This window comes from Schistocerca americana, chromosome 8, assembly GCF_021461395.2.
Source record: "Schistocerca americana isolate TAMUIC-IGC-003095 chromosome 8, iqSchAmer2.1, whole genome shotgun sequence".
Lineage (NCBI taxonomy): Eukaryota > Metazoa > Arthropoda > Insecta > Orthoptera > Acrididae > Schistocerca > Schistocerca americana.
This window is the reverse complement of record NC_060126.1, coordinates 520395790-520422914: the sequence shown is the minus strand read 5'-3', so window position 1 is coordinate 520422914 and position 27125 is coordinate 520395790. Positions and strand designations below refer to the sequence as shown.

The following is a 27125-nucleotide window of genomic DNA, read 5'->3' as shown; positions in this document are numbered from 1 at the left end:
TTGTGCAATTCACTATAACAAAAAATGTTGTATCCTATGACTACAATAGTAAAAGTCACAATTAAAATATATCGACTCATACAAACACGTGGGTGTAAGAGTTTGTAAGGATACGAAATGGGAAGATCGCATAGGCTTTGGTTTATTGGTAGAATAGTGTTACGCCACAGAGTAGAAAAGGAGAAGAAATTAAAAATTTTTCATAAGTTCACGCTAGCACAACCGCAAACAACACAACGCACAAATGGTGGCAGAGCTAAGCAGCAAAAATCAACACTGCACGTCGGTCGCAGTCGTGACCACACATTGCTACATCAACCCCAACCGCGAGGCACAAGTTACACACATTTAGTAGAAAGACCACTGAGGAAGAGAGAGAGAGAGAGAGAGAGAGAGGGAGAGAGACAGACAGAGATGTAATTGTGAGCTCTTGTTACGTGGAGCAACAAGCTATATGCCGGATGCAGTAACACCTATCAAAGACTGGACAGTGCAGTTAACAGCCTGTAACGAATCGTTAACGTTGTCACAGGGTTATTTGGTAACCGTGATAGCATTACGGGGATGTTTAGCAAACTCAAGTGGCAGACTCTGCAAAAGAGGCGCTCTGCATCGCGGCGTAGCTTGCTCGCCAGGTTTCGAAAGGGTGCGTTTCTGGATGAGGTATCGAATATATTGCTTCCCCCTACTTATACCTCCCGAAGAGATCACGAATGTAAAATTAGAGAGATTCGAGCGCGCATGGAGGCTTTCAGACAGTCGTTCTTCCCGCGAACCATACGCGACTGGAACAGAAAAGGGGGGTAGTGAGAGTGGCACGTAAAGTGCCCTCCGCCACACACCGTTGGGTGGCTTGCGGAGTACAAATGTAGATGTAGATGTAAGCAATCACAGTGGAACGATGATCGCTCCCTCCCGCTCCTCTCCATGAATACCGCTGTTCTCCAGCTCTGAGTCCAGTTGGTCCTTAGGAGTGATGGCGTTTTTACCGAAGCAATCAACTGAATGATTATTACGTTACGGTGACATCGATGTATTAGTTGTTCCAGTACTTTTCGTGAATACGCTGATTTCCTTTCCTGACCTGGCAGTATCCAAGTAATCACAACCTGCCACACAGGGGACTTCGCACTGGCTGCCTATGACACCGCTGATGGGGAGACCGAAGGTCTTCCAATTCCAGTACATCTCGTGGTCTTGTCGCACTAACATCGTCATCACTGCCGGCTAAGAGCGCCACTAGCTGCCTCTGCTCCTGATCATCGCTACAGGCACTTCCAGGCTCCTGGGGCCAGCGGGTCCAGTAGAGCCAAGATCACCATGTGACTACATAATTTCCGACAGTGCAGTGCATCCTGATGGGCCAATCCTAGTCACCGTCGTATTGTGGTGTAGGATCGAGGATGCTCTAACGCAGTGTAGGGCATAATTTAACCACAGAGCTTCGCCTGCCAGACGGCAACCCACAGTACTTCGCCGTATTGCTTGACCTGCAGACCTGCCAGCTGAACCAACGGTAGGAGTCAACGGAATTCCTCCGTGTCACTGTGAATAAATATTAACTCGCTAATCAGGTTTTGTTAGCACCGAAAGACGCTCCACAGGTTCCACAGTACCATCCTGACAACGCAGAGGTGCCTATGTTCGGCACCTGTACAATAGCGAGGAAAGACGTTCAACCTACAAAGGCGATTCCAGAATGAGATTTTCACTCTGCAGCGGAGTGTGCGCTGATATGAAACTTCCTGGCAGATAAAAACTGTGTGCCGGACCGAGACTCGAACTCGGGATCTTTACCTTTCGCGGGCAAGTGCTCTGCCAACTGAGCTACCCAAGCACGACTCACGCCCCGTCCTCACAGCTTTACTTCTGCCAGGTCCCGAGTTCGAGTCTCGGTCCGGCACACAGTTTTAATCTGCCAGGAAGTTTCATATCAGCGCACACTCCGGTGCAGAGTGAAAATCTCATTCTGGAAACATCCCCCAGGCTGTGGCTAAGCCATGTCTCCGCAATATCCTTTCTTTCAGGAGTGCTAGTTCTGCAAGGTTCGCAGGAGAGCTTCTGTAAAGTTTGGAAGGTAGGAGACGAGGCACTGGCAGAAGTAAAGCTGTGAGTACCGGGCGTGAGTCGTGCTTGGGTAGCTCAGTTGGTAGAGCACTTGCCCACGAAAGGCAAAGGTCCCGTGTTCCATTCTCGGTCCGGCACACAGTTTTAATCTGCCAGAAGCTACAAAGGAGATTGCTTATAAAACACCCCTGTGACGCAATTTAGCATACTGCTCAAGTGCTAGGGATTCGTACCAAATAGGACTGACAGGGGACTTCGGATGTATGCTAAGGAGAGCAGCACGAATGGTCAGAAGTTTGTTTGACCCGAGGGTGGGTGTCACAGAGATTCTGAACAAATGAAATTGGCAGGCACTTGAATACAGACGCCAACTATCCTGGGAAAATCTGCTTAAAAGTTTCAAGAACGAGCTGCAAATGATGAATCTAGGGAATATGCTACAACAGAGTACATATCGCTCGAATAGGAGTCGCGAGGAAAAAATTAGATACATACAGCGTGCACACAATGGTTTAAACTGTCACTCTTCCCACACTCCATAAGTGAATGGACTGGAAAAAAGCTCTGGCAGTGGCACGCTGGTAAGTAGGGAAGACCAGGGCAAGGTTACGCAACGGCCACATTCACTCAGAGCATTTTTCTCGGGAACCATTCTCTTTAGAGCGCTACCGACCGTCGAAGATTAGTACTGTCATTTACTGAGGACTCTCACAAACTTCGCGTCATCAGTTGAGTAAACATTTCAGTGCGAAGAACATGCGAGGGACATTTCATAAATAATGCACTCTAATTCTTTTACTTACATATTTTCTTTTTTTCAATATCTCTCCCTGCGATCTTTCAGTGTAGAGTCCCTGCTTGTCTGTGACTGAATCTCTAGATCTCGGAAGCTTTACTATTTCACTCAGGATACCACTACTGTTCACCTGTCGAATGTCTCGGGTAACGGTGATAGAAAGCTCTTCCAGAGAAAGATAACGACGTCCACGTATAGGGGGGGGGGGGGGGGGGGACTGGTGAGAGGATGTGAAACACTTCCCACCTGTATTCACGCAGTTCCAGGGCTACAACATTGCCGATATGCGGGCGAGCACTGTCGTGGAATGGCCCAGCTTCCAGCAACTGAGGTTGTGTTTTGTGCATTTTTATTTGCAGGTTTTGCACGAAGCTACGATAATACACAGTGTGACACTTGTTCCAAAGGAAATCTGTCTATCATGTTGATATGTTTCTTTGGTGACCGTAAGAAAATATCATCATTTGCTTGAGCTTTGATTGAGCGCGGCGAAATTTTTTTGACATGGAGAATTTGCAGCTCTCCCTTCATTGAACTGTGATTTCAACTCCGGTCCAAAGCCTCTAGTCCACGCTTCATCAACAGCGACAATTCAACATAAAAATCTTTGACCTTCACGTTCCAATGGTTGTCTGAACAAGTTTGCAATGTCCAGATGTTTCTGCTTCTCTTCACCAGTCAAACGGTGTCGAACCCATCTCGCAGAAATTTCTCTCTTCTTCAGATCATTTGTCAGAATGCGGAATACTGATGCTGAAGAAATTTCCGTGTCTTAGCAGGGTTCCTCACAAGCCGCACTGTGACCTTCTTCAAGAGCATCTGCCACAAGTTACACACGTCGTTCATCTGTTGACGTTTTTGCCCTCCCGGGTCTTGAACTGTCGTCTACGCTCGTACTATTACCACGAAAACGATAAACCCAACGTGAAACTGTACTACGTCCACCGTAAATTTAGCACAAACTTCACTTAACGTACTGTGGATTTCTGTCGCGTTTTTGAGGCGTAAAGTTTCGATCGTCACGTACGATCTCTGGTCCTCAGGAGTCACAGTACTCGAGACACGTGCTGGGTCCATTCCTACCTCTCGCCAATTTTATGTTAGAGTACACAGCGAAAAAATAAACACACGTGCGTCTTGCAATCACATCAGACGTAATTTTCATTGTTGTTGTATCAAAGCATCCACAGCAATGCCATCCTTTGCATTATTTATGAAATGTCTCCCGTATTTGCGTTTTTGTGCGAGGTGAGTAAATTTTGCTATTCAAACATCGAAACTCCTAGGAAACACACCTTTCAAAGTTGAGAAGAAATAAATATTCGTTCAGTTGCAGGAGAGTTGTCCGCAGCTCGTGGTCGTGCGGTAGCGTTCTCGCTTCCCGCGCCCGGGTTCCCGGTATAAAGGCACATTTGCATGCCGAGCGTGAGTTTCCTCGGAAACGCGAGATATTAATTAAATTAATAATCAGTGACAAATAAATAAAGCCTATGGCACACAACTGCAGCGCTGTGTCGCTGATAAAACAAAAGTACATTTTCGTTAGTCGTATGTTTGATTAAAAAAAAAAAGGGAGAGCTCTCGTTGAAGTGGTGCGAGAAGCACGTATTTTAGTTTATTGTCTGGCACACCGCCATATTTCATGATATAGAAAATTACTGCGAGTTGCAACCATACTAGGCACTCGATTCTGTAAAGAATTTATATTTATAAAAGTAAGTAGGATTATGAACTGTAGGCTTATTCATTGAATATATCTGATTTAACTAACTGTGTAATTTTTTATGTTTAGTAGACAATCACCTCTGTACGACGTTTTGGCATGGCTGGCAAATTATTGTAATATTGAGATTTAGATTATGAGTCCGCACCTACCGCAGCAGTCTTTGGAAACGATTTAATTACGAAGTCCGATTATTTCAGTTTTATTTCACGGTCATCTACGAGTAACATTGCCTTTACGAAAAAGCCATTGTCAAGCGTCTGATACCGAATAATCAAAACCTGACGACTCATAGGAGAGCCAATCAGACAGATAAAAATAATTAATATTTTATTTTATTTTATTTTATTTTATATTGGCGACTGCGTGTCGGACTTGTTATTTTGTCATTTGTTACATTGTTCTCTTTGTTTCATGTGAAAAATCAACCTTCTGGTCCTGGACTTGACTATATGAGAAATAAAAAAAAATCAGAAGATATTTGCCAATTATAAAATTTTGCGGGAAGACGCAAAGAAGCTTCCAGCAAAATAAGGTAAGACGCAGCATCTTTGCATTAGCAGGCTTGACCAGACGTATAATTCAGTGTATTAGCTTTTCAGTAAAATTCTGTAGTGTTTCTTTTCCGCATAACAGTTTCAGTGATAAATTCCATTCTCAGTATTTTTCCTTAAACAATAACGTATGCAACAATACCAATACACGAGTGTACAATATGGCCGACTTCTGTACGATATCATGTAACATGGCCAGCAGCCATTACCAATAATCTCAAATTCAGTTTATATTTTTAAATTAACAGACAGCCATTGTTGCTACGACCGATTCATGCTCAACTGCATTTTATTTTAAAACCAGTGTCAAACATTAATTTCTTGAAATATATAGCACGTGTGGCATGGTAATAACTAGAAAACAATACGCAAAAATGGAACAGCAAAGACGTACTATTCAGACGCAATCCGACTCGGACGAGAGACAAATGTTAGAAAATGACTTTACGACAGCAACCGGTAGTGACGATACATCAAATATTGACGCAAGTGTCAACGGAAATTTTGACAATAGGCCGTCCACCACAAAAATTTCAAAGTCTCAGTCAGAGCCCATGTTAATACATGACGTCACGTCTAATGACGCGGCGGGGGCAGAGACCTTGCAAACAGTAAACATTGCCAACATGTTACAAATGCTAATGAAACAAAACGCAGAAAATATGGCAACCTTAAGGATGCAGAACGCGGAAAACATGGCAACCTTAAAGACACAAAATGAACAGTTAAAGACACAAAATGACGAAATTAAATCTGATCTCATAGCAATCAAGGCATGTAATGACACTTTGTGTAAACGTGTGGAACTTATAGACGCCACACTGACCGAACAGATGACTGAACTCAGTACGAAATTTTCCAAGCTTAATACGAGACAAGAAAAGACTACAAATGACGTAGCACTTTTACAGAAACAATTAAAAAACCTTAATGTCACGTGTGAAGCTCTTACTGAACAAATTCAAACATATCCTTCAGTACACGACAACCTTGAAAAACGAATTACTGACGTGCAGAATAAATTTGACGATGTTGAACAACACCTGACTGACATCTTACAATCTGATGCCACAGCTCATTTTCAAAATATTAATAAAGAATTTCATGATTGGGTAGAGAACAAAGACAAACATTTTGATAGATGCATACGTGAAAATTTACCAACAATTGTGCACGACTCCGTAGCGGAATACATCACTAATAACAAACAGCTGATTAGTGACGCAGTACAATCCGTCACTGCACCCATGAGACAATTCACCGATCAACCACAGTCTGAATGTAACGAGAATATCAGTCAAAATGTACAGTTCAGAAACCAATATACATTCGAGTATGACGCACACATACCGCACACCACAAACACACAAGAACAAAACACACCACGACTACAACACATACCACGACGTGCAACCACAAACACAAGCTATTATCATGGTAAACCACAGCAACATTATCGTAATTACTCGCCAGCTGAGCATTGCAGTAATTACAGTGGTACAAATCCATATCATAATGCAAAGGAAGAAGAAAGCTTAATGAAACACAGGCAATTTCAGATTTTTATCCCAGAAAAACGAACCATTCATCCGGTGATTTTTCTCAAATCTTTTAGTAACGCATTTCCACGCACTTGGAGTGACCGGAAAAAGATTTCATATATTGTCGGTTACATCCAAGGCGATGCAGCTGTCTGGGCATACAGTCAAGCTGACGTATGTACCACGTACAGTGAGTTTGAGCGTGCTTTTCTGAACAAATTCTGGTCGCAATCCGTCCAGGAGCGACTCAGAAGACAAATTTTAGAACCTGAAACTTTTAACAGTAAAAATGGTAACTTACGCAGATATTTTGAAAAATACTTGAACATGGGACATTTTTTAGACGAACCAGTCGCAACACGTGATATACTCCGAGCGTTGAAGGCCAAATTGCCTTTCAACATTAAGGAAAAACTTCTACATATCCCGGATGACGATTCAGATTATTTTTTAACAGCTTTAGATTCGGTTGACATGTTACTTGAAGATCAGCGCTTCGCGCGGCAAAACAGCAGCCACAATGTTTACACTAGTGGTATGCAAAACATGCAGGCTTGCCAACACAATTCTGGCGCGCCCACAGTTGGATACGCGGTACAACAAAAACAGCAAACTCACATGCCGTCTCAGTACGGAAATCAAAATCAACACGCGTATTCCAATACGAACAATAGTTACAACAGTAATAACATTTCATGCGGCAATCCATACAAAAGGCACCGCGGTAATAACTGCAACGGTAACAACGGATACAAAGGTAATAACAAAAACACAAACAGAAATAGAAATAATAATAACTACGAGCCAAGACAGCATCAAGGTTGGACTCGTAACGATCAGTACTTTCATTCAAACTCTGCTTTACCACAGCAGCCACCAGGTCAAAATTGGAGCATACCTTACGACCGACAGGTAAGTTATAATGCGCAACAGCAACAACAACCGCAAAAGTTTGGAGATCATAATAGGCAATATCCGAATGTGAATATAATAGAAATGACACCTGATGCACAACCTCAATCTGTGTCAGTACCTAGTACAAATGATAATCCAACAAACTAGAAACAGTCACTACTTTGCCCCAGGTCGTGGCTGAAGAATCCTTGGGGGGCGGCTTCAATGTTAATCAGTTATTTGACACCACACTTGAACAACAGAATAATGATATGCCGAGTAATTCTAAACAAAAACTACCTGTTTTATTTATAAGATACAACCACAATAACAATATATCAGATGAACTTTTACAAGACAGTACATAATGTCGTTTAAACACAAATGAAATTGTTTTAGCATCCACTACTGGTGTAGTAGGTGGGATTCCAACTACTATTATCCTAGATACAGGTGCAGCTGTGAGCGTTTTATCTTTTAATTTTTATAAAAAGATGTGTGAATTGGAACCTGTGCCTGAGTTTCCTGCCCAAAACTGTAAAATAACTACTGCACTAGGTAATAAGTCATGTAGGGTTACGAAGCAAGTTTTTGTAAACGTTAAAATAGGTAATGGAACCGTACAATGGCCATTCCTGGTTGTACAAAACCTTGTGACAAATTGCATATTAGGAATAGATATTATGAGCGAGAAGGACTGCATTATAGACTTCTCCAAAGGTAAATGTATTTTAAATGATAAAAGCAGGGTAATTATTATTGATTTGGACAGGAGAACTCTAAAGCATGACAAACACTGTACAGGGTACAAGGTTCAGTTAGTACTTGACAAAGACATTCAAGACATGCAAACACACTCATCTGACACAGAGCTAATGGACTTGAAAACATTGCTTGATCATAAGATAAGTGAAGCTACAGCTCTCAGTGTACATGAACGTATAAAACTACAGGAAATGTTATCCAAATATTTACAAGTTTTTACCAGACGATTAGGTGTTATCAACACGTATGTGTACAAGATTGAAGTTAAGCCTCACAAGATCTTCTACCATAAGACATATAACGTACCGTTATCTCAACGACCTGCTGTGTGGCAAGAACTAAAACAAATTACAACATAGATTATAAGTAGTATAGAAATTTTCATTTGAGCGTTCCAGAGTCGCAGTTGAAGACAGAAGAACTTATCTTTCAACGCCGCGGCTCCACCGAGAAGACTGAATATTAAAGTAAAATTTATGATTACGTAGCAGTGAATGACATGATAATTTTCCACGGAACATTTGTGACTGTAGGTACCACTGACCTGGTATGACACCTGACGAACTGACAGACGTCATCTGTGAAGCGATCTTTTACTTTGAGAAATAGATTAGACGCACATCTCTCAACACGAAAAGCATCTATCAGTAGTCAAGGCCACACAGACACTCTACACACACGCACAAAACGCGAGGAATCGAACATTTTCTCTCTCTTACTATTTTGAATATTTATTGAGTAGCGAAAACGCCTGGTCTTGCCTACTGATGTAATGAATGTTGTGTCTAACCTATCTTAATTTCAGATGACATCACAAAAAACATCGATAATATCCCAGCAAAACCGCTAAAGAGGATGCAATTCATGTAATCAAATGTGACACAATGTAATAACCTATAGCTATGTAATAATGATGTAAACATGTTTATGTGCAACTGTATTATGTTTATGCTAAGAAAATATGTGACGTGTGTATGTATTATTACTTATGTTTTTTTAAACTGATGTATAATGTAACTGTTACTGTGTGAAAATTTGAACGATAACGAGTGCCAAAATGTGAAAAACTTTTTAAAAAAAAAAAAAAAAAAAAAAAAAATTGCGTAGTGAACCACTATTCACGGACATTAACGTACATTACTAAGTCTGCAACTACGCAGAAACCTATGTGAAAGAAACTGTTAATGACATTCATGATGCATCGTACCTTTGTTAACGCGATGAACGATTTCTTCGATGAGTAACCACGAACATTTAGGTGAGCTATATTTAAAAAAAAAACTGAATATGTGAAGTGCATAATTCGTGCATCGTCTAGTGACATTACTACAGTACCCAACTTCAAGATGTTAACTGGATTAAATGGACACAAAGTGCCTGTCCAGAAAACAACACGACGGGTGGAAGAATTTTGGTTGGAACTTCAGGGAATGAAATGTTCTCGAAATGTGACGGACACGCTTACCTGGACTGTCCAAGGATCGACGCCAGCTATGTGCCGTCCGAGGTTCTGCAACCAAGCTTCCACGGAATATCGAAAACGAACTGCATATGGACTAATTACTCGACGGGTCACGTCTGATCTGTAATAAACAATGCTTTTTGTCACAACGAACTGCATCACAACGACTATAATGGAAATAGGAAATGGACATGCTTATGTATCAATCACGTTGTTATACAACGATGTTACTGTGATCAAAAAAACTTTACCACGACGATACTAACCTGTAAAAAATTATTGTGCAGCAGATGAATATGAACTGTGATAACGACACCATGTGTATAGGTCAACGCACCTGAAAAATACGGACATTTTTCTTTGAAGCATTTCATTGCAATGCTATGTAACTAAGAACATTCAACAATCTAAAGTTGTATTGTATTATAACAAATATTGTAATTTTAAAACTAAGTTACCTGTCATAGAATGTAGTCTTCATATGTAATCTTGGTGGAATATTTTCTTTGTGCAACGACTAAGAAATGCGCGCGCACACGAACAATATGAACTGCAATACTGTGCCGCGTGATCTAAATTTACGAAATAACGGCAGTGCCGTAGTTACACAGACGCTTCTGCGCATGCGCGCACTCTGTTTTGCCAACATAAGAACTTTTTCGGCGCACGCGCGTCATTCAAATTTTGTATATAATATACAGTATAATGTAAGTCATGTAAATAGTTGTAGATAACTTAGATTTTCTTGTGCCTTTAGGTGAATTGCTCGCCTGCAGGTGTGTCCTTTCGCCTCGCAATTCAGGGGGCAATATAAAGGCACATTTGCATGCCGAGCGTGAGTTTCCTCGGAAACGCGAGATATTAATTAAATTAATAATCAGTGACAAATAAATAAAGCCTATGGCACACAACTGCAGCGCTGTGTCGCTGATAAAACAAAAGTACATTTTCGTTAGTCGTATGTTTGATTAAAAAAAAAAAAGGGAGAGCTCTCGTTGAAGTGGTGCGAGAAGCACGTATTTTAGTTTATTGTCTGGCACACCGCCATATTTCATGATATAGAAAATTACTGCGAGTTGCAACCATACTAGGCACTCGATTCTGTAAAGAATTTATATTTATAAAAGTAAGTAGGATTATGAACTGTAGGCTTATTCATTGAATATATCTGATTTAACTAACTGTGTAATTTTTTATGTTTAGTAGACAATCACCTCTGTACGACGTTTTGGCATGGCTGGCAAATTATTGTAATATTGAGATTTAGATTATGAGTCCGCACCTACCGCAGCAGTCTTTGGAAACGATTTAATTACGAAGTCCGATTATTTCAGTTTTATTTCACGGTCATCTACGAGTAACATTGCCTTTACGAAAAAGCCATTGTCAAGCGTCTGATACCGAATAATCAAAACCTGACGACTCATAGGAGAGCCAATCAGACAGATAAAAATAATTAATATTTTATTTTATTTTATTTTATTTTATTTATTTTATATTAATTACGAAGTCCGATTATTTCAGTTTTATTTCACGGTCATCTACGAGTAACATTGCCTTTACGAAAAAGCCATTGTCAAGCGTAAAGTTTCGATCGTCACGTACGATCTCTGGTCCTCAGGAGTCACAGTACTCGAGACACGTGCTGGGTCCATTCCTACCTCTCGCCAATTTTATGTTAGAGTACACAGCGAAAAAATAAACACACGTGCGTCTTGCAATCACATCAGACGTAATTTTCATTGTTGTTGTATCAAAGCATCCACAGCAATGCCATCCTTTGCATTATTTATGAAATGTCTCCCGTATTTGCGTTTTTGTGCGAGGTGAGTAAATTTTGCTATTCAAACATCGAAACTCCTAGGAAACACACCTTTCAAAGTTGAGAAGAAATAAATATTCGTTCAGTTGCAGGAGAGTTGTCCGCAGCTCGTGGTCGTGCGGTAGCGTTCTCGCTTCCCGCGCCCGGGTTCCCGGGTTCCCGGGTTCGATTCCCGGCGGGGTCAGGGATTTTCTCTGCCTCGTGATGACTGGGTGTTGTGTGCTGTCCTTAGGTTAGTTAGGTTTAAGTAGTTCTAAGTTCTAGGGGACTGATGACCATAGATGTTAAGTCCCATAGTGCTCAGAGCCATTTGAACCATTTGAGTTGCAGGAGATTATTCTACTCTACAAGGTACATTTGCATAATTTGAAAGCCTGATAGTTACTGCAGTAGTTTCGAAACTAATTCGAACATAGCCACGGGCCACATTTACGTATTTCTGTTGCGCGCGTGTAACACTATTTTGCGTTACTATCCATGTATGCTCCGATAGCTAAGTGGTCAGGGCGACGGAATGCGAAGGGGTCCGGGTTCAGTTCCCGGGTGGGTCGGAGGTTTTCCTCCGCTGAGGGACTGGGTGTTGTGTTGTCTTCATCATCATTATCTCATCCCCATCGAAGCGCAAGTCGCTGAAGTGGCGTCAACTAAAAAGGCTATCGGTTTATCCGGCGGGAGGCCCTAGCCACACGACATTTCACTACTCCAGACAAGGAAACTGTAAGGGGCAACAGCAGTTGGAAACTCAATCTAGAAAAATGCACAGGAGAACAGAAGGTAGAAATTGCGAAAAAAGCTGTTTGAACCTAATGAATCTCAAGCAGAAGGAATTGGTTCTATGAAAGCAAAGACGGATAAGGGTAAGAAATTGCAAAAAGGAAGGACAAGAAAAAAATGCGGATACGCCCACTTCTGATATCATTAGTGTCCTGCACAAAGGCACGTTTTCACATTGTAACTTTCCGCATCCCCCTGTCTTCTGCCACGCTCTTCAGATCCACGCAATTTCCGCTTCCCTTTGTGTCATCCGTCATCTTGTGTCTTCTCCTTCGCCTCGGGCCCCTCCTACAAACTAGACCTTCCAAAGCGTCTGTTGGCAAGCACTCCCGTGTCAACGAACGTCCCCTCTAGTTCTTCTCCCTTTCTCTTACAACCCGCAGCAGTCTGATAAAGAGGATGAAAATTGCCTTTGTATTTACTGCTTCAAACGATACAACCAATCAAAAAGGCAGGTTTTCACAGAATGGGTCTACTTCCTTACGAGTAAAAGGTGGGCTCACGACGATTGTGCCACAGGAAAGACACAATTAAGGTTCCATATCTCACTCGGTAAAAACGAAAGCCTTATAGGACCGCTTCGCTGTCCGTCTACACGTCCGTCTGTCTGTATGTCGGACTGTGAAAAACCCTTCACGTCATGAACGGGTAGACGAATCAAGTTGAAGTTTATGTCACACAGTAAGGTCTATCGTCCATTAGTTCTGTATAAAACTTAAGGTTATAAGTCAATTCAGTCAGAAGATACGACCGTTTATCTCATATACACTGAAGCACCAAAGAAACTGGTTTAAGCATGGGTATTCAAATACAGAGATATGTAAACAGGCAGAATACGGCACTGCGGTCGGCAACGCCTATATATTTATTTTTATTTTTTATTTATTTATTTATTGTTCCGTGGGACCACATTTAGGAGAAGTCTCCATGGTCATGGAACGAGTCAATACATGAAATTATAACACGATTGTAGAAACAGATAAAATGAAATATAAGAAACATATTCAGGCGACAAGTCGTTAGTTTAAATAAAGAAAATCAAAAATGTACACTGGAATTTGCTTAATTTTGTATCTCTTCCAGGAGCTCCTCGACAGAATAGAAGGAGTGAACCATGAGGAAACTCTTCAGTTTAGACTTAAAAGTGTTTGGGCTACTGCTAAGATTTTTGAGTTCTTGTGGTAGCTTATTGAAAATGGATGCAGCAGAATACTGCACTCCTTTCTGCACAAGAGTCAAGGAAGTGCATTCCACATGCAGATTTGATTTCTGCCGAGTATTAACTGAGTGAAAGCTGCTAACTCTTGGGAATAAGCTAATATTGCTAACAACAAACGACATTAAAGAAAATACATACTGTGAGGGCAATGTCAAAATTCCCAGACTATTGAATAGGGGTCGACAAGAGGTTTTCGAACTTACACCATACATAGCTCGAACAGCCCGTTTTTGAGCCAAAAATACCCTTTTTGAATCAGAAGAATTACCCCAAAAAATAATACCATATGACATAAGCGTATGAAAATATGCGAAGTATACTACTTTTCGTGTTGAAATGTCACTTATTTCAGATACTGTTCTAATGGTAAATAAAGCGGCATTTAGTTTCTGAACAAGATCCTGAACATGGGCTTTCCACAACAGCTTACTATCTATCTGTACGCCTAGGAACTTGAACTGTTCCGTCTCGCTTATAACATGCCCATCCTGTCTGATTAAAATGTCAGTTCTTGTTGAATTGTGGGTTAGAAACTGTAAAAACTGAGTCTTACTGTGATTTAGCATCAAATTATTTTCCACAAGCCACGAACTTATATCATGAACTACATTATTTGATAATGTTTCAATATTACACACAAGATCCTTCACTACCAAGGTGGTGTCATCAGCAAACAGAAATATTTTTGAATCACCTGTAATACTAGAAGGCATATCATTTACATAAATAAGGAACAGCAGTGGCCCCAGCACCGACCCTTGGGGAACGCCCCATTTAACAGTGCCCCATTGGGACTGAACATCATTACCACTCTCAATATTGCGGAGGATTACCTTCTGCTTTCTGTTCTTAAAGTAGGAGGCGAACCAATTGTAAGCTACTCCCCTTACTCCATAATGTTCCAACTTCTGCAGTAATATTTTGTGGTCAACACAGTCAAAAGCCTTCGTTAAATCAAAGAAAACACCTAACGTTCGCAACCTTTTATTTAATCCGTCCAAAACCTCACAGAGAAAAGAGACTATAGCATTTTCAGTTGTTAAACCGTTTCTAAAACCAAACTGTACATTTGACAGCAAATTATGTGAATTTAAATGCTGCAGTAACCTTGTATATACAACCCTCTCAATAACTTTAGCAAACACTGATGGCATAGAAATAGGTCTATAATTGTCAACATTATCCCTGTCTCCCTTTTTATAAAGTGGCTTCACTACCGAGTACTTTAATCGGTCAGGAAACCGACCACTCCTAAAGGAAAAGTTACAGATATGGCTAAGTACTGAGCTAACATACGTGGAACAATACTTCAGTATTCTGCTAGATACCCCGTCATATCCATGAGAGTTCTTGGTCTTTAGTGATTTAATTATTAACTCAATCTCCCTCTTGTCAGTATCATGGAGGAGCATTTCAGGTAACAGTCTCGGAACACTTTTTTCTAAGAGCGCTATATGATTCCCTGTTGGGACTAGGTTTCTATTTAGTTCACCTGCTATATTCAGAAAGTGATTATTAAGTGCCGTACATATATGCGACTTATCAGTAACACGGACATCCCCACTACGCACTGATTCTATATTCTCGACCTGTCTCTGCAGACCAGCCACTTCCTTTACGACTGACCATATGGTTTTAATTTTATCCTGAGACTTAGCTATTCTATCTGCATACCACATACTTTTTGCCTTCCTAATAACTTTTTTAAGCACCTTACAATACTGTTTGTAATGGGCTGCTGCATTTAGATTTTGACTGATTCTAACGTTTTGATATAATTGCCACTTTGTTCTACAAGATATTCTTATCCCTTTAGTCAGCCACCCAGGCTGCCTGTTTGTGCTAGTACCCTGTTTTGAACGTTCTAACGGAAAGCAACTTTCAAAGAGCACGAGAAAAGTCTTGAGGAAAGCATTATATTTATCGTCTACTGTATCAGCACTATAAACATCTTGCCACTCTTGTTCCTTGATAAGGTTTACAAAAGTCTGTACAGCAACTGGATCAGCTTTCCTAAAACGTTGGTAACTATATTTAACATGTGTTGCAGCACAAAAAACTTTTAGACTTAAAATTTGTGCATCATGATCTGAAAGGCCATTCACCTTTTTGCTAACAGAATGCCCTTCTAATAATGACGAATGAACAAAAATATTGTCTATGGTTGTTCTACTGTTCCCTTGCACTCTCGTTGGAAAGAATACGGTTTGCATAAGATTATATGAATTAAGGAGGTCTACCAGCATCCTTTTCCTTGCACAATCACTTATACAATTAATATTGAAGTCACCACATATAACTAACTTTTTGTATTTCCTATAAAGTGAACCAAGAACCTCCTCTAGCTTTAGCAAAAATGTTGTGAAATCGGAGTCTGGGGATCTATAAATAACAACAGTAAGAAGTTTAGCTCCACTAAATTTAACCACACCTGCACAACATTCAAACACCTTTTCAGTGCAGTACTTTGAAACATCAATTGACTCAAATGGGATACCGTTTTTCACATACATGGCTACTCCCCCACACCGCAAAGAGCTCCTAGAAAAGCTGCCAGCCAACCTGTATCCTGGTAAAGGAAGCCTCTGAATTATCTCCTTATTTAAGAAATGTTCAGATATACCAATAATTTCAGAGTCAACATCTATAAGCAGTTCACTAACTTTATCTCTAATACCTTGTATATTTTGATGAAATATACTAATTCCCTCATTAATCGGATACCCAAGCTTTGTAGAGAGTGGTTTCTTTGTTAGAGAGACTTCCCTTAAGCAGGAATACCTATCAGCTGACTTCAATCTAAAAAAGGTACAGCTCTAACACCCACAACTACCGGAATTTTCCCATGAGTGATCCCACCACCCCCACCTATGCTGTCACCTATAAGTTTTGCCAACCTCCCCTTCCCATACCTGTTGAGGTGCAGGCCATGTCTAGTGAAACCCGTCCTACTGATAGACTCCACCGACACCACTGAAATGTGACTCATGCCTTCTGTCATCAGCGCACCCCCAAGTCTCATGTTATTACGCCTGACGGCTGTATTAAGATGAGGCCGATCGTGACGCTGAAACAGTTCCACGAAATGCACATTCGTGTTGCCAGTCTGAGTGGCTATCTTTTCCAGGTCACCATCTATGTCATACTCCCCATCCCTATCAATACTATTACCAGCCCCACCCACAATCACTACCTGATCCTCTTTAGTAAAATCCCTACATAACCCCCCTATGTTAAAAGTCACCTGAGCCAATCCTGCATTAGGCTTCACAATGCTGGTGACCTGGTACTCACTCCCCAAAACTTCCTGCAACTGCTGGCCTACACCTCTACCATGAGAACTACCTAACAGCAGAACCTTCTTCTTTCTCTTAGACTTTGCAACTGTCCTAGCCACCGTAACTGCTGAGGTCTGCTGCATACTTCCTACATCTACAGCTACTAGAGATTCCTCTCCACTAGACTCTGACAGTTGGTCATATCTATTACAAACACCAATAGTAAAACTATCTGAAAATCTCCTTCTCCTAGCAGATCTCTTGCCAAGACGTCAAGTGTCTGGCGCAGTTGTTAGATCGGTTACTGCGGCTACAGTGACAGGTTATCAAGATTTAAGTGAGTTTGAACGTGGTGTTTATAGTCGGCGCGCGAGCGATGGGACAAAGCATCTCCGAGGTATTCACGAAGTTTTATGCAAACACTGTGAATTAGTACAAAGAAGCTTCGTTGTACCAGTTTTATGTAGACACTGCGAACTACATGTAGGCATCTAAGAGCTCCTATTGTATTAATGCATTCAGTATTGTATTACTTATTGTACCTGTATATATATATTTTTAAGAGTATGCCGTTGTGTTGTATGCACTTTATGACTGACTCTCGCAAATAATGGGATGAACAAAACCTTCTGAAGAAGGGCACTCAGTACCCGAAACCGGTCAAGAAATTAAATTTCTTTTATGCGACTGGTTGCTTATTATTTTATTACGTAACATAGTTGTGGTTTACCACGTTAGTTGGGGTAAGTAAGCCTGTAATTTTTTATTGCCAATAAACAAGTTTTGAAAAGTTTTGTTTTGTACTTTTTTAGTCTCTATTGTGTTCTTTGATATTCGTATACCTGGCCCCATAGTGCGTAAACTTGCCCCAGACCTGGAGCACCTGGAGCACGTTTAAGCACTCGACATGAGACTATATAAAATTATTTTGCGCTCGTACATGTAACGTTGAGTTAGAATACATACGCGCATCTATACAGGGTGACACAGAATAACGGGAATGTTTAGAATGAGTAGTAGCAGCCATGGGCAGGTGGCAGCACTGCGGGTTCGTGACAGCGAGTAAGCAGTCCACCATTTCAGAAATCATTTATCAGTGGAACGGAAAGCAGCATGCTTTAGCCATAAAAATGTTTGAAAAACAGTGATAGTTTGGTAGCGGCGCACAGGAAGTTTCGACGTTTTTATAATTTAGGACGTCATGATGCCCTTCCGTCGAAACACGCGATTAAATCTTGGATTTATAATTTTCAATAGACTGGATCTGCCGTCAAGAAACCAACAGGACGACCAAGAAGTGTGCTTGTCCAGCGAACTTTGATGTTGTACGCGAGTCTGTCTTACCCCCTACGAGCCCACGGCGAACAATTCGTATGGAAGCAGCAGTGGTTGGAATGTCCCGAGAGAGTGTTCGCAGAATTCTTCATCTTGATTTAAAATTTCATCCGTAGAAACTACAGATGGTGCAACAACTGAAGGAGAACGGTTACCGTTTACGATTAGGATTCTGTCAACAAATGGTAACAAAAATGACGATGAATTTGTAAACACGTTGTGGATGTCAGATGAGGCACATTTTCATGTCACAGGTTATGTGAATAACAGAGCTATCGTTACTGGGCAAACACAAATCCTAATTACGTTCACGAGCGCCCTTTACGCGCTAGTAAAGTGACAGTAAGGTGTGGTGTTTCATCGCAGGGGATCATCGGACTGCATTTTTTCGAAAATGAACAGGGAAACACAACAACAGTGAATGCCGACCGTTACGTGGAAATGTTACGAATTTTCGTTACACCTGAACTGAACAACTTTCCAAACGATAATATTGGAAGCTGAAGAAGTGAATTAAAATTTGTGCTGCGGTCGAGGCTCGTTTATCGTAGGTAAATTAGAGACTTCAATGTCTCAGCGAAAATTTAATTTAAGCTCTATACGATCACACATAATACAGCACTTCCCCATGACGTCCAAAGCAAGGGTTCTAGTCCAGTGTCGGAGAGCCCTGGTAATAGTAAAATATAAGGCGAGATGTGAATTAGTGTTTGTGTTGGGGAGGTACTTGAGTTGGATAGTTCGTGCAGCTACGTTTACATTAATGCTTTGGTGGTGTAATAGTCAGCATATTTGCCTAATATCCGAGAAGTCCCCGGTTCGAGTCCCAGCCACAGTGCAGATTTTAATTCACATGTTCAGCTTCCAAAGTTATCGTAGATAAATTAGAGACTTAAATGTCTTAAGCCGTCGGCACACGGACCGTGCATCCGAGCGTTGAGCGTGCCCAGTTCCTGATGTCATAGCGTGGAACAGCACGTTCTGAAGTCTTTCCGAACGTGCAGAGCCGTATTTGGCATGTCAGATATTCTGAGCGTGCGTCTGAGCGTTGACCAATGAGATGGCACAACGCCACCTACGTTACAAGCACGCCGTCTCCCTTCAGTACAGAGTTGTGAGGCGCCATATTGGCATTCATTGCAAGCCTATATGTATATATATGCCGCTTCTGAGCACCAGCAAATTGAGAATCACTGGGAAACCCGTTTTTAGTTGTGATTCGATCCAATAAAATAAGGAGAAACATCATATTCGAAGCCAAAGAATTATTGTAACTTGCATATTATGAGAGTAGGCTGTTTGAAGGCAGCGACACACTGAAGGTCCACCCAAAACGCATTGTTCTTGGTACAATTTGTTATAATTAAATTTCTGTTAGTAACATAATTACCTGCGATTAAGGTTTTTAGTAACGGTGAGGTACTATAGTTGGAGGCTAAAGGTGCGATGTTGGTTTAGCGTAATGAATAGCGTCACTGTCCTACCACTAGTTGTTTTGTTGGGGCGGTGGTTCGCGTCCTGACAGAGCCCATCTTTTTTTTTTTTTCCTGTCATTCGCGTTTTTATTAGGTTCTGATACTGTACTATTAGTTTAATATAAGTATAGACTATAATATTTGATGTTATGTATATACAAGTTAACCTTTTTTTGAGGGGTGACTATGTTCGATTGGCTTAACCTAAATGACAGCTTGCGCTACTTGTATAAAGATATTTGCCCCCTTCTTCTTTTACGGCTCGTAATTGACATGTTGCAAAGATTCTGCTACTGGGTAGGAACAGTGATCAAGTAAGATTGACCTTGGTGTTTTACTAAAATGTGGGAATGATGAAATAATGTTTATGTTATGCGGAGAATTATTCCAAATTTGTAACGCACTGTTTGTAATGAAACTTTTATAAGCCTGTGTCCTTATTGATTGGATATGGTACTTTCCATTTCGTGGACGATGGAGGAAGTGTGCGTTTTAATAGAGCCAACGTGGGAATTTGACGCGCGCCCGGTGAGTAAACAGTGTGATTTACGAACTAGAAACATCCCTCGACTGCCGCTGGAGTGCGTTGCGATCGAGTATACCACGTTGGGGCCCACGTACCGTGTGCACAAGGCGCATCGTTCCTGAGCGTTCAGCAGCACATTGAACTCGGCACGCTCAACGTTAACGTTCGACAGCACGGTCCGTGTGCCGACGGCTTTAGGGAAAATTTAACGTTGAAGAAGGCTGGTTTCAACAGGAGGGAGCGGCATCACACACTACACGGCAATCACTGGCATACGTACGAGAATTGTATGGGAACCGTGTGATCTCACGATTCGGTGACATTCCCTGGCGCCCTAGATCGCGAGAGTCATCCCTTTGTGATTTCTTTCTTGTGGGGCTACCTCGAGAGCAAAGTCTACACGACTCGATCAAGAACCCTGGATGAGTTAAAACAGAGAATTAGGGATGCAATTGCCTGCATCTCGTGGTCGTGCGGTAGCGTTCTCGCTTCTCACGCCCGGGTTCCCGGGTTCGATTCCCGGCGGAGTCAGGGATTTTCTCTGCCTCGTGATGGCTGGGTGTTGTGTGATGTCCTTAGGTTAGTTAGGTTTAAGTAGCTCTAAGTTCTAGGGGACCGATGACCATAGAAGTAAAGTCCCATAGTGCTCAGAGCCATTTGAACCATTAGGGATGCAATTCACAGTACCCCAGCTGAGATGTTGTAGCGGTCAATGAGGAATCTCAACAGCAAATTTCACTCATGTATTCGTACAGGAGGACGCCACTTAAACGACGTATTTTTTTGAAAAAATGATAAATGCCATCAGTGTTTCTTAAATGGCAAAATTGTAAGGTGTAAGGGGTCCGTAGGCCCTTATTATAACTTTGCACTCGGAACAGGTCGATAGGGCGAACAATCGATTGTGACGTGTTGCGAGAGCGGGTGTCGAGATGCGCCAGAGTGGTTGGCGAGAATGGTGTGTGTGTGTGTGGAGGACAATATTGGAATACAGGGTTTTTAACCGAGAAGGGTGTCACCATCGCCGCGGTTAGACCCCTAAATGATAAATAAATACCGGGAAAGTGATGAAGTATCTTTATAAAAGTGATCAGTGACGTTACTAGTTCCGATATTTAGTTTCGCGTCTACCGCGCCGGCCTAAACCTGGATTGCAGTGTCGGATGCAGTGATGGATTAGCATGTGACGATAATGGCAGATGAAGAAAGGCTGTGCAGAGATTAGCCGTAATTAGATATGTATGACGAAGGCAGTGGCTGTCTCCTTTTTGAGTTTTGAGAAGAATATAAGTTCGTAATTAGTAAAACTGTGTTCGTGTTCCCTATTACCATACATTCAGCATTATACGAGTATTGAACAGGACGAACTGGAAAGTAACAACTTCCTTAGCAGTCAATTCCGATTACCAGCTCCATTAGGTTCGCGGTCACGTTAATAATAAATATTGGTCTGCTATTCGACCAGATCAGGTCGGGATAAAAACGGAGGTGTTGCAAAGGTTTCAATTACAAGGAATGTAATTTCTCTCCTTCATTACTTCTAGTTTTTTGGGTTGTGGAGATGCTGCCGTTTTTCTGTGTCACCCTGTGCTTTGATAACCGCGGCCCGCAGAGCGCGCAGGCAGGCAGACTCAGGCAGGCTTGTCTCTCAGACTCACATGGCGCGGGCGTCGGTCGGCACCAGCTGGAGCGCCGGCAGCTCCCGCAGCTGCATCCTCCAGCAGCTGAGGCTCAGCGTCTCGGGCCGGCAGCGGCACGGGCCCTCGGTGCAGCGGGACCACCGCTCCGGGCCCGAAGACACCTCCCACACTGCAACAAGCACGCGGCCCGCATTCACCACACACAGCTAACGTCAAGTCGTGGGCAGCCTTCAGCTGTCCTCCCACGAAACGTAACAGCGTTCGTGCGCGTACAGCTGGTAGAGGAATTTCACGCCCCAGAGCCTTGCCGAGCGTGAAAGACTCAGTAAGATACACTATGAGATCAAAAGTATCCGGACACCTAGCTGAAAATAACTCACAAGTTCGTGGCGCCCCACATCGGTAACGCTCGAATTCAATATGGTATCGGCCCACCCTTAGCGATGACAGCTTCCACTCTCGCAGGCATACGTTCAGTCAGGTGCTGGAAGGTTTCTTGGGGAATGGCAACGCATTCTTTACGGAGTGCTGCACTGAGGAGAGGTATGGATGTCGATCGGTGAGGCATGGCACGAAGTCGGCGTTCCAAAACATCCCAAAGGTGTTCTATAGGATTCATGTCAGGACTCTGTGCAGGCCAGTCTGTTACAGAGAAGTTATTGTCCTGTAACAACTCCGCCACAGGCAGTGCATTATGAGCAGGTGCTCGATCGTGTTAATAGATGCAATCGCCATCCCAGAATTGCTCTTCAGCAGTGGGAAGCAAGATGGTGCTTAAAACATTAATGTAGGCCTCTTCTGTGGTAGCAAGCCCCCTCCATGAAAAACACGGCCACACCGTTACACCACCACCTCCGAATTTTACTGTTGGCCCTACACACGCTGGCAGATGACGTACACCGGGCATTCGCCACACCCACAACCTGCCATCGGATCGACACATTGTGTACCGTGATTCGTCACTCCACACAATGTTTTTCCTCTGTTCAGTCGTCCAATATTTACGCCCCTTGCATCAAGCAAGGCGTCGTTTGGCATTTACTGACGTCATGTGGGGTTATGAGTAGCGCTCGACCATCAAATTCAAGTTTTCTCACTTCCCGCCTAACTGTCGTAGTACTTGCAATGGGTACTGACGCATTTTCGAATTCGCGTGTGATGGTCTGGATAGATGTCTGCCTATTACGCATTACGACCCTCTTCAACTGTCGGCGGTCTCTGTCAGTCAACACACGAGGTCGGCCTGTACGCTTTTGTGCTGTATGTGTCCCTTCACTTTTCCTCTTCACAGTCACATCGGAAACAGCGGACCTACGGATGTTTAGGACTGTGGAGATCTCGCGCACACACCGATGACACATGTAACACCCAACCACCTTGCCACGTTCGAAGTCCTTGAATTCCGCGGACCGGCCCATTCTCCTCTTTCTCGATGTCTAATGACTACTGAGGTCGCTGATATGGAGTACCTGACAGTCGGTCGCAGCACAATCCACCGAATATGAAAAATGTATCTTTCTGGGGGTGTCCGGATACTTTTGACCACATAGTGTTCGCCAGATTTTTTGCTTTCTGGAGAGAAACGTCGCCAATCAGATGCAAGGCACCTATCCAAATCACAACAGAAACTTGCAGTTGAACCAAGTAGTTGGCGGTCTCCCTGAGAAGATTAATATACCGAAACGTCGGTAGAAATTTTCACTCACCGCTTCAGTCTATATACATAAAATGGTATCTGTATGAGGCCAGTCTCTCCCCCCCCCCCCCCCCCCAAGAACCATGGACCTTGCAGTTGGTAGGGAGGCTTAAGTGCCTCAACGATACAGATAGCCGTACCGTAGGTGCAACCACAACGGAGGGGTATCTGTTGAGAGGCCAGACAAACGTGTGTTTCCTGAAGAGGGGCAGCAGCCTCTTCAGTGGTTGCAGGGGCAACAGACTGAATGATTGACTGACCTGGCCTTGAAACACTAACCAAAACGGCATTGCTGTGCTGGTACTGCGAGCAGTTGAAAGTAAGGGGAAACTACAGCCATAATTTTTCCCGAGGACACGCAGCTTTACTGTATGGTTAAATGATAATGGAGTCCTCTTGGGTAAAATAGTCCCTCATTCGGATCTCCAGGCAGGGACTACTCAGGAGGACATCGTTATCAGGAGAAAGAATACTGGTGTTCTACGGATCGGAGCGTGGAATGTCAGATTCCTTAATCGGGCAGGTAGGTTAGAAAATTTAAAAAGCGAAATGGATAGGTTAAAGTTAAATATAGTGGGAATTAGTGAAGTTCAGTGGCAGGAGGAACAAGACTTTTGGTCAGGTAAATACATGGTTATGAATACAAAATCAAATAGGGGTAATGCAGGAGTAGATTTAATAATGAATAAAAAAATAGGAGTGCACATAAACTACTACAAACAGTGTGGTGTCACCGCCAGACACCACACTTGCTAGGTGGTAGCCTTTAAATCGGCCGCGGTCCGCTAGTGATTGCAGACCGAGCGCCGCCACACGGCAGGTCTAGAGAGACTTCCTAGCACTCGCCCCAGTTGTACAGCCGACTTTGCTAGCGATGGTTCACTGACAAATTACGCTCTCATTTGCCGAGACGATAGTTAGCATAGCCTTCAGCTACGTCAATTTCTACGACCTAGCAAGGCGCCATTATCATTTGCTATTTATCTTGTGATGCATGTACCGTCAGACCGATGTTTACCAATTATGGATTAAAGTTAAGTATTCCAGAAGCTACGTACTTTTTTACTAGACTCAACTCCTTTAACTGTTCCAGACCTCATGCCAGCCTGCGTGAGCTTAAACGCGTGCCATTCGGCTACCTCCTAGTGGCTTGGCTGTCTTGCCAAGCCACAACAGTTTGGCGACGAGGATGGGATTTAACTCGTCGCCTACAGAATTCAAGGTAATGAGCAGCAGCCTTTATTATTATCGTGTGTCGGAGTGACCACATACCGTGAAATAGTGAAATTATTTCCCCGATGCGACGTAGCAACTCTGTCCTATGAAGAAATTTTGTCTGCATTAGATGCATATTTCAAAGAATCAGTCAATGTAGTTGCCAAACGGTATACCTTCTTTCGTACAAAACGTACGGTAGGTCAGACTAATAGAGAGTGGGTTGCAACCTTGCAAGGCCTTACAAGGGATCGTGCTTTTGAGTGTCAATGTGGACTCCCTTATTCCAGTACTATAGTACGTGATGCAATTGCACAGAACGTTTCTGATGTTCGTGTACGGGAACAGATTTTGAAACTAGTCAATCCCTCCCTTCAACAAGTGATGGACATACTGGATCGGCAGAACACACTTGACTTTGCTCAGGAATCATTTGCAACTTCGCCACCCATGTGTCAGGTTAACCGGCCCGCCGGGTGCGCTGCACGGAACAGTAAACAGTCCTCGCGCCCGGCCGCGCCAAAGCTGCCTGGCTCTCAGCCACGTGTCCCGCGTCGGCAAGCAAATGCAGTGAAATCATGCACGCAGTGCGCTACTAGACATTCGCGTCAGAATTGCCCGTCACACCAGGCTATTTGCTTTTTCTGTAATAAAACAGGACATGTTCAGAGCGTTTGCCAGAAAAAGCTCCGATCGGACGCTTAAAACCATTCCAGGCCCTTTGCTTTGCGCCGGAATCGGAATCGAACCAAGGATACTCCGGCTCGTGATACTTCGCCCATGCAAATTCATGCAGTTCATGCCAATCCAAGTGCCACTCTCTCTCACAGTGACTGTGTTCGTCCCACAAATACTGTGCGTCGACGTAGCCGGAAATCGCGTCAAGTCGCAAGTGATTCTGTACCAGTGTCGCCTCACGTTGCACGAGACAGTCGCTCTTGTCGTCAGCAGGACAATAAACTTTTTGTAGACTTGGACATTAATGGCAACGTGATACCATTCCAGCTCGATACCGGAGCTGCAGTTTCCTTGATCAATCAAGACACGTACTAACAGCTGGGCACACCTCCGTTGCGTGCCGCAAATGTTAAGTAGTTATTCAGGACAAGCTATCCCTGTGTTAGGACAGTGCAGCCTTCTTGCAACATACAAGGGACAAACAAAACTTGTGTCATTTTATGTACTTCGTCCTTCTTCTGCAGTGAACTTGTTTTGTTTAGATTTATTTCATTTGTTTAACTTGTCTATAGTCAATCAGGTCCTATCAGTGAACCAGACTGTGCCTTCAGCCAGTGTTTCTCGTCTATGTGAAGAATTTGCAGACATTTCTGCACCGGGCCTTGCTTGCGCTAAGAACTACGGAGCACATTTGGAACCGAAAGTAAACGCGCAACCGAAATTTTTCAGAGCGCGCAATGTTCCCCACGCATTGCGTGATGAGGTCGCAAGAACGTTACACGATTTGGAATGACAAGGTGTACTTGAACGTGTGCAGGCTTCCCTCTGGGCATCACCCTTAGTAATTTTGCCAAAACCTTCCGGAAAATTGAGACTTTGCGTGGACTTCAAGGCAACAGTGAATCCACAACTAGTAACTGCAACTTTTCCTTCACCCCGCCCGGAAGATCTTTTTGACAAACTGTGCCCGGGTACATATTTTTCGAAGTTGGACCTAGCAGATGCGTACTTGCAAATACCGGTGGACGAAGAATCCCAGCGCATTTTAGTGGTTAACACGCATCTTGGTTTGTACCGATTCAAACGACTGCCATTCGGGTGTGCATCCGCCCCTGCATTGTTTCAGAAATATTTACAAACTGTTTGTGCGTCGGTCCCTACTGCAGCAAACTATCTGGACGATATTGTGATCTCCGGAAAGGCGGAAGAAGAACATTTAGCCAACCTCAGAACATTATTTCAGGTCTTGCGACAAAATGGCCTTCGCTTGCGGAAGGACAAATGTGTGTTTTTTGCTCGTGACTTACCCTACCTGGGCCATGTGCTCAATGCCCAAGGCATACATCCCAGTCCCGAGCACCTCCGTGCTATACAAGACTTGCCTTCGCCGCAGAATTTGAAGCAGCTACAGAGTGTGCTGGGAAAAATCAACTATTATCATCGCTATGTGTGCCACGCCTCTTCCATTTCAGCTCCGCTGCATCGCTTACGCCGTAAAGGTGTTCCGTTCGTCTGGACGACGGAATGCGAACGCGCCTTTCGCCAGTTGAAATCGGCGTTGCTTTCCAATACTTGCCTTACGCCATTCGATCCCCAGAAGCCCCTTTTGTTGATGGTGAATGCATCGGATTTCGGGATCGGTGCTGTGCTTGCGCACAAAGATGG

General features: G+C 43.0%; 1 protein-coding gene across 1 annotated transcript in view; it reads right to left on the bottom strand.

Moving 5' to 3' along the window:
* LOC124545955 (carboxypeptidase N subunit 2-like) overlaps nucleotides 1–27125 on the bottom strand; it is a 164700-nt gene that overhangs the window by 126926 nt on the left and 10649 nt on the right. Inside the window, exon 2 of the mRNA XM_047124918.1 lies at nucleotides 21890–22040. Within this exon, the coding sequence (XP_046980874.1) occupies nucleotides 21890–22040 (151 nt within the window). The remainder of the gene's footprint in view (nucleotides 1–21889; nucleotides 22041–27125) is intronic.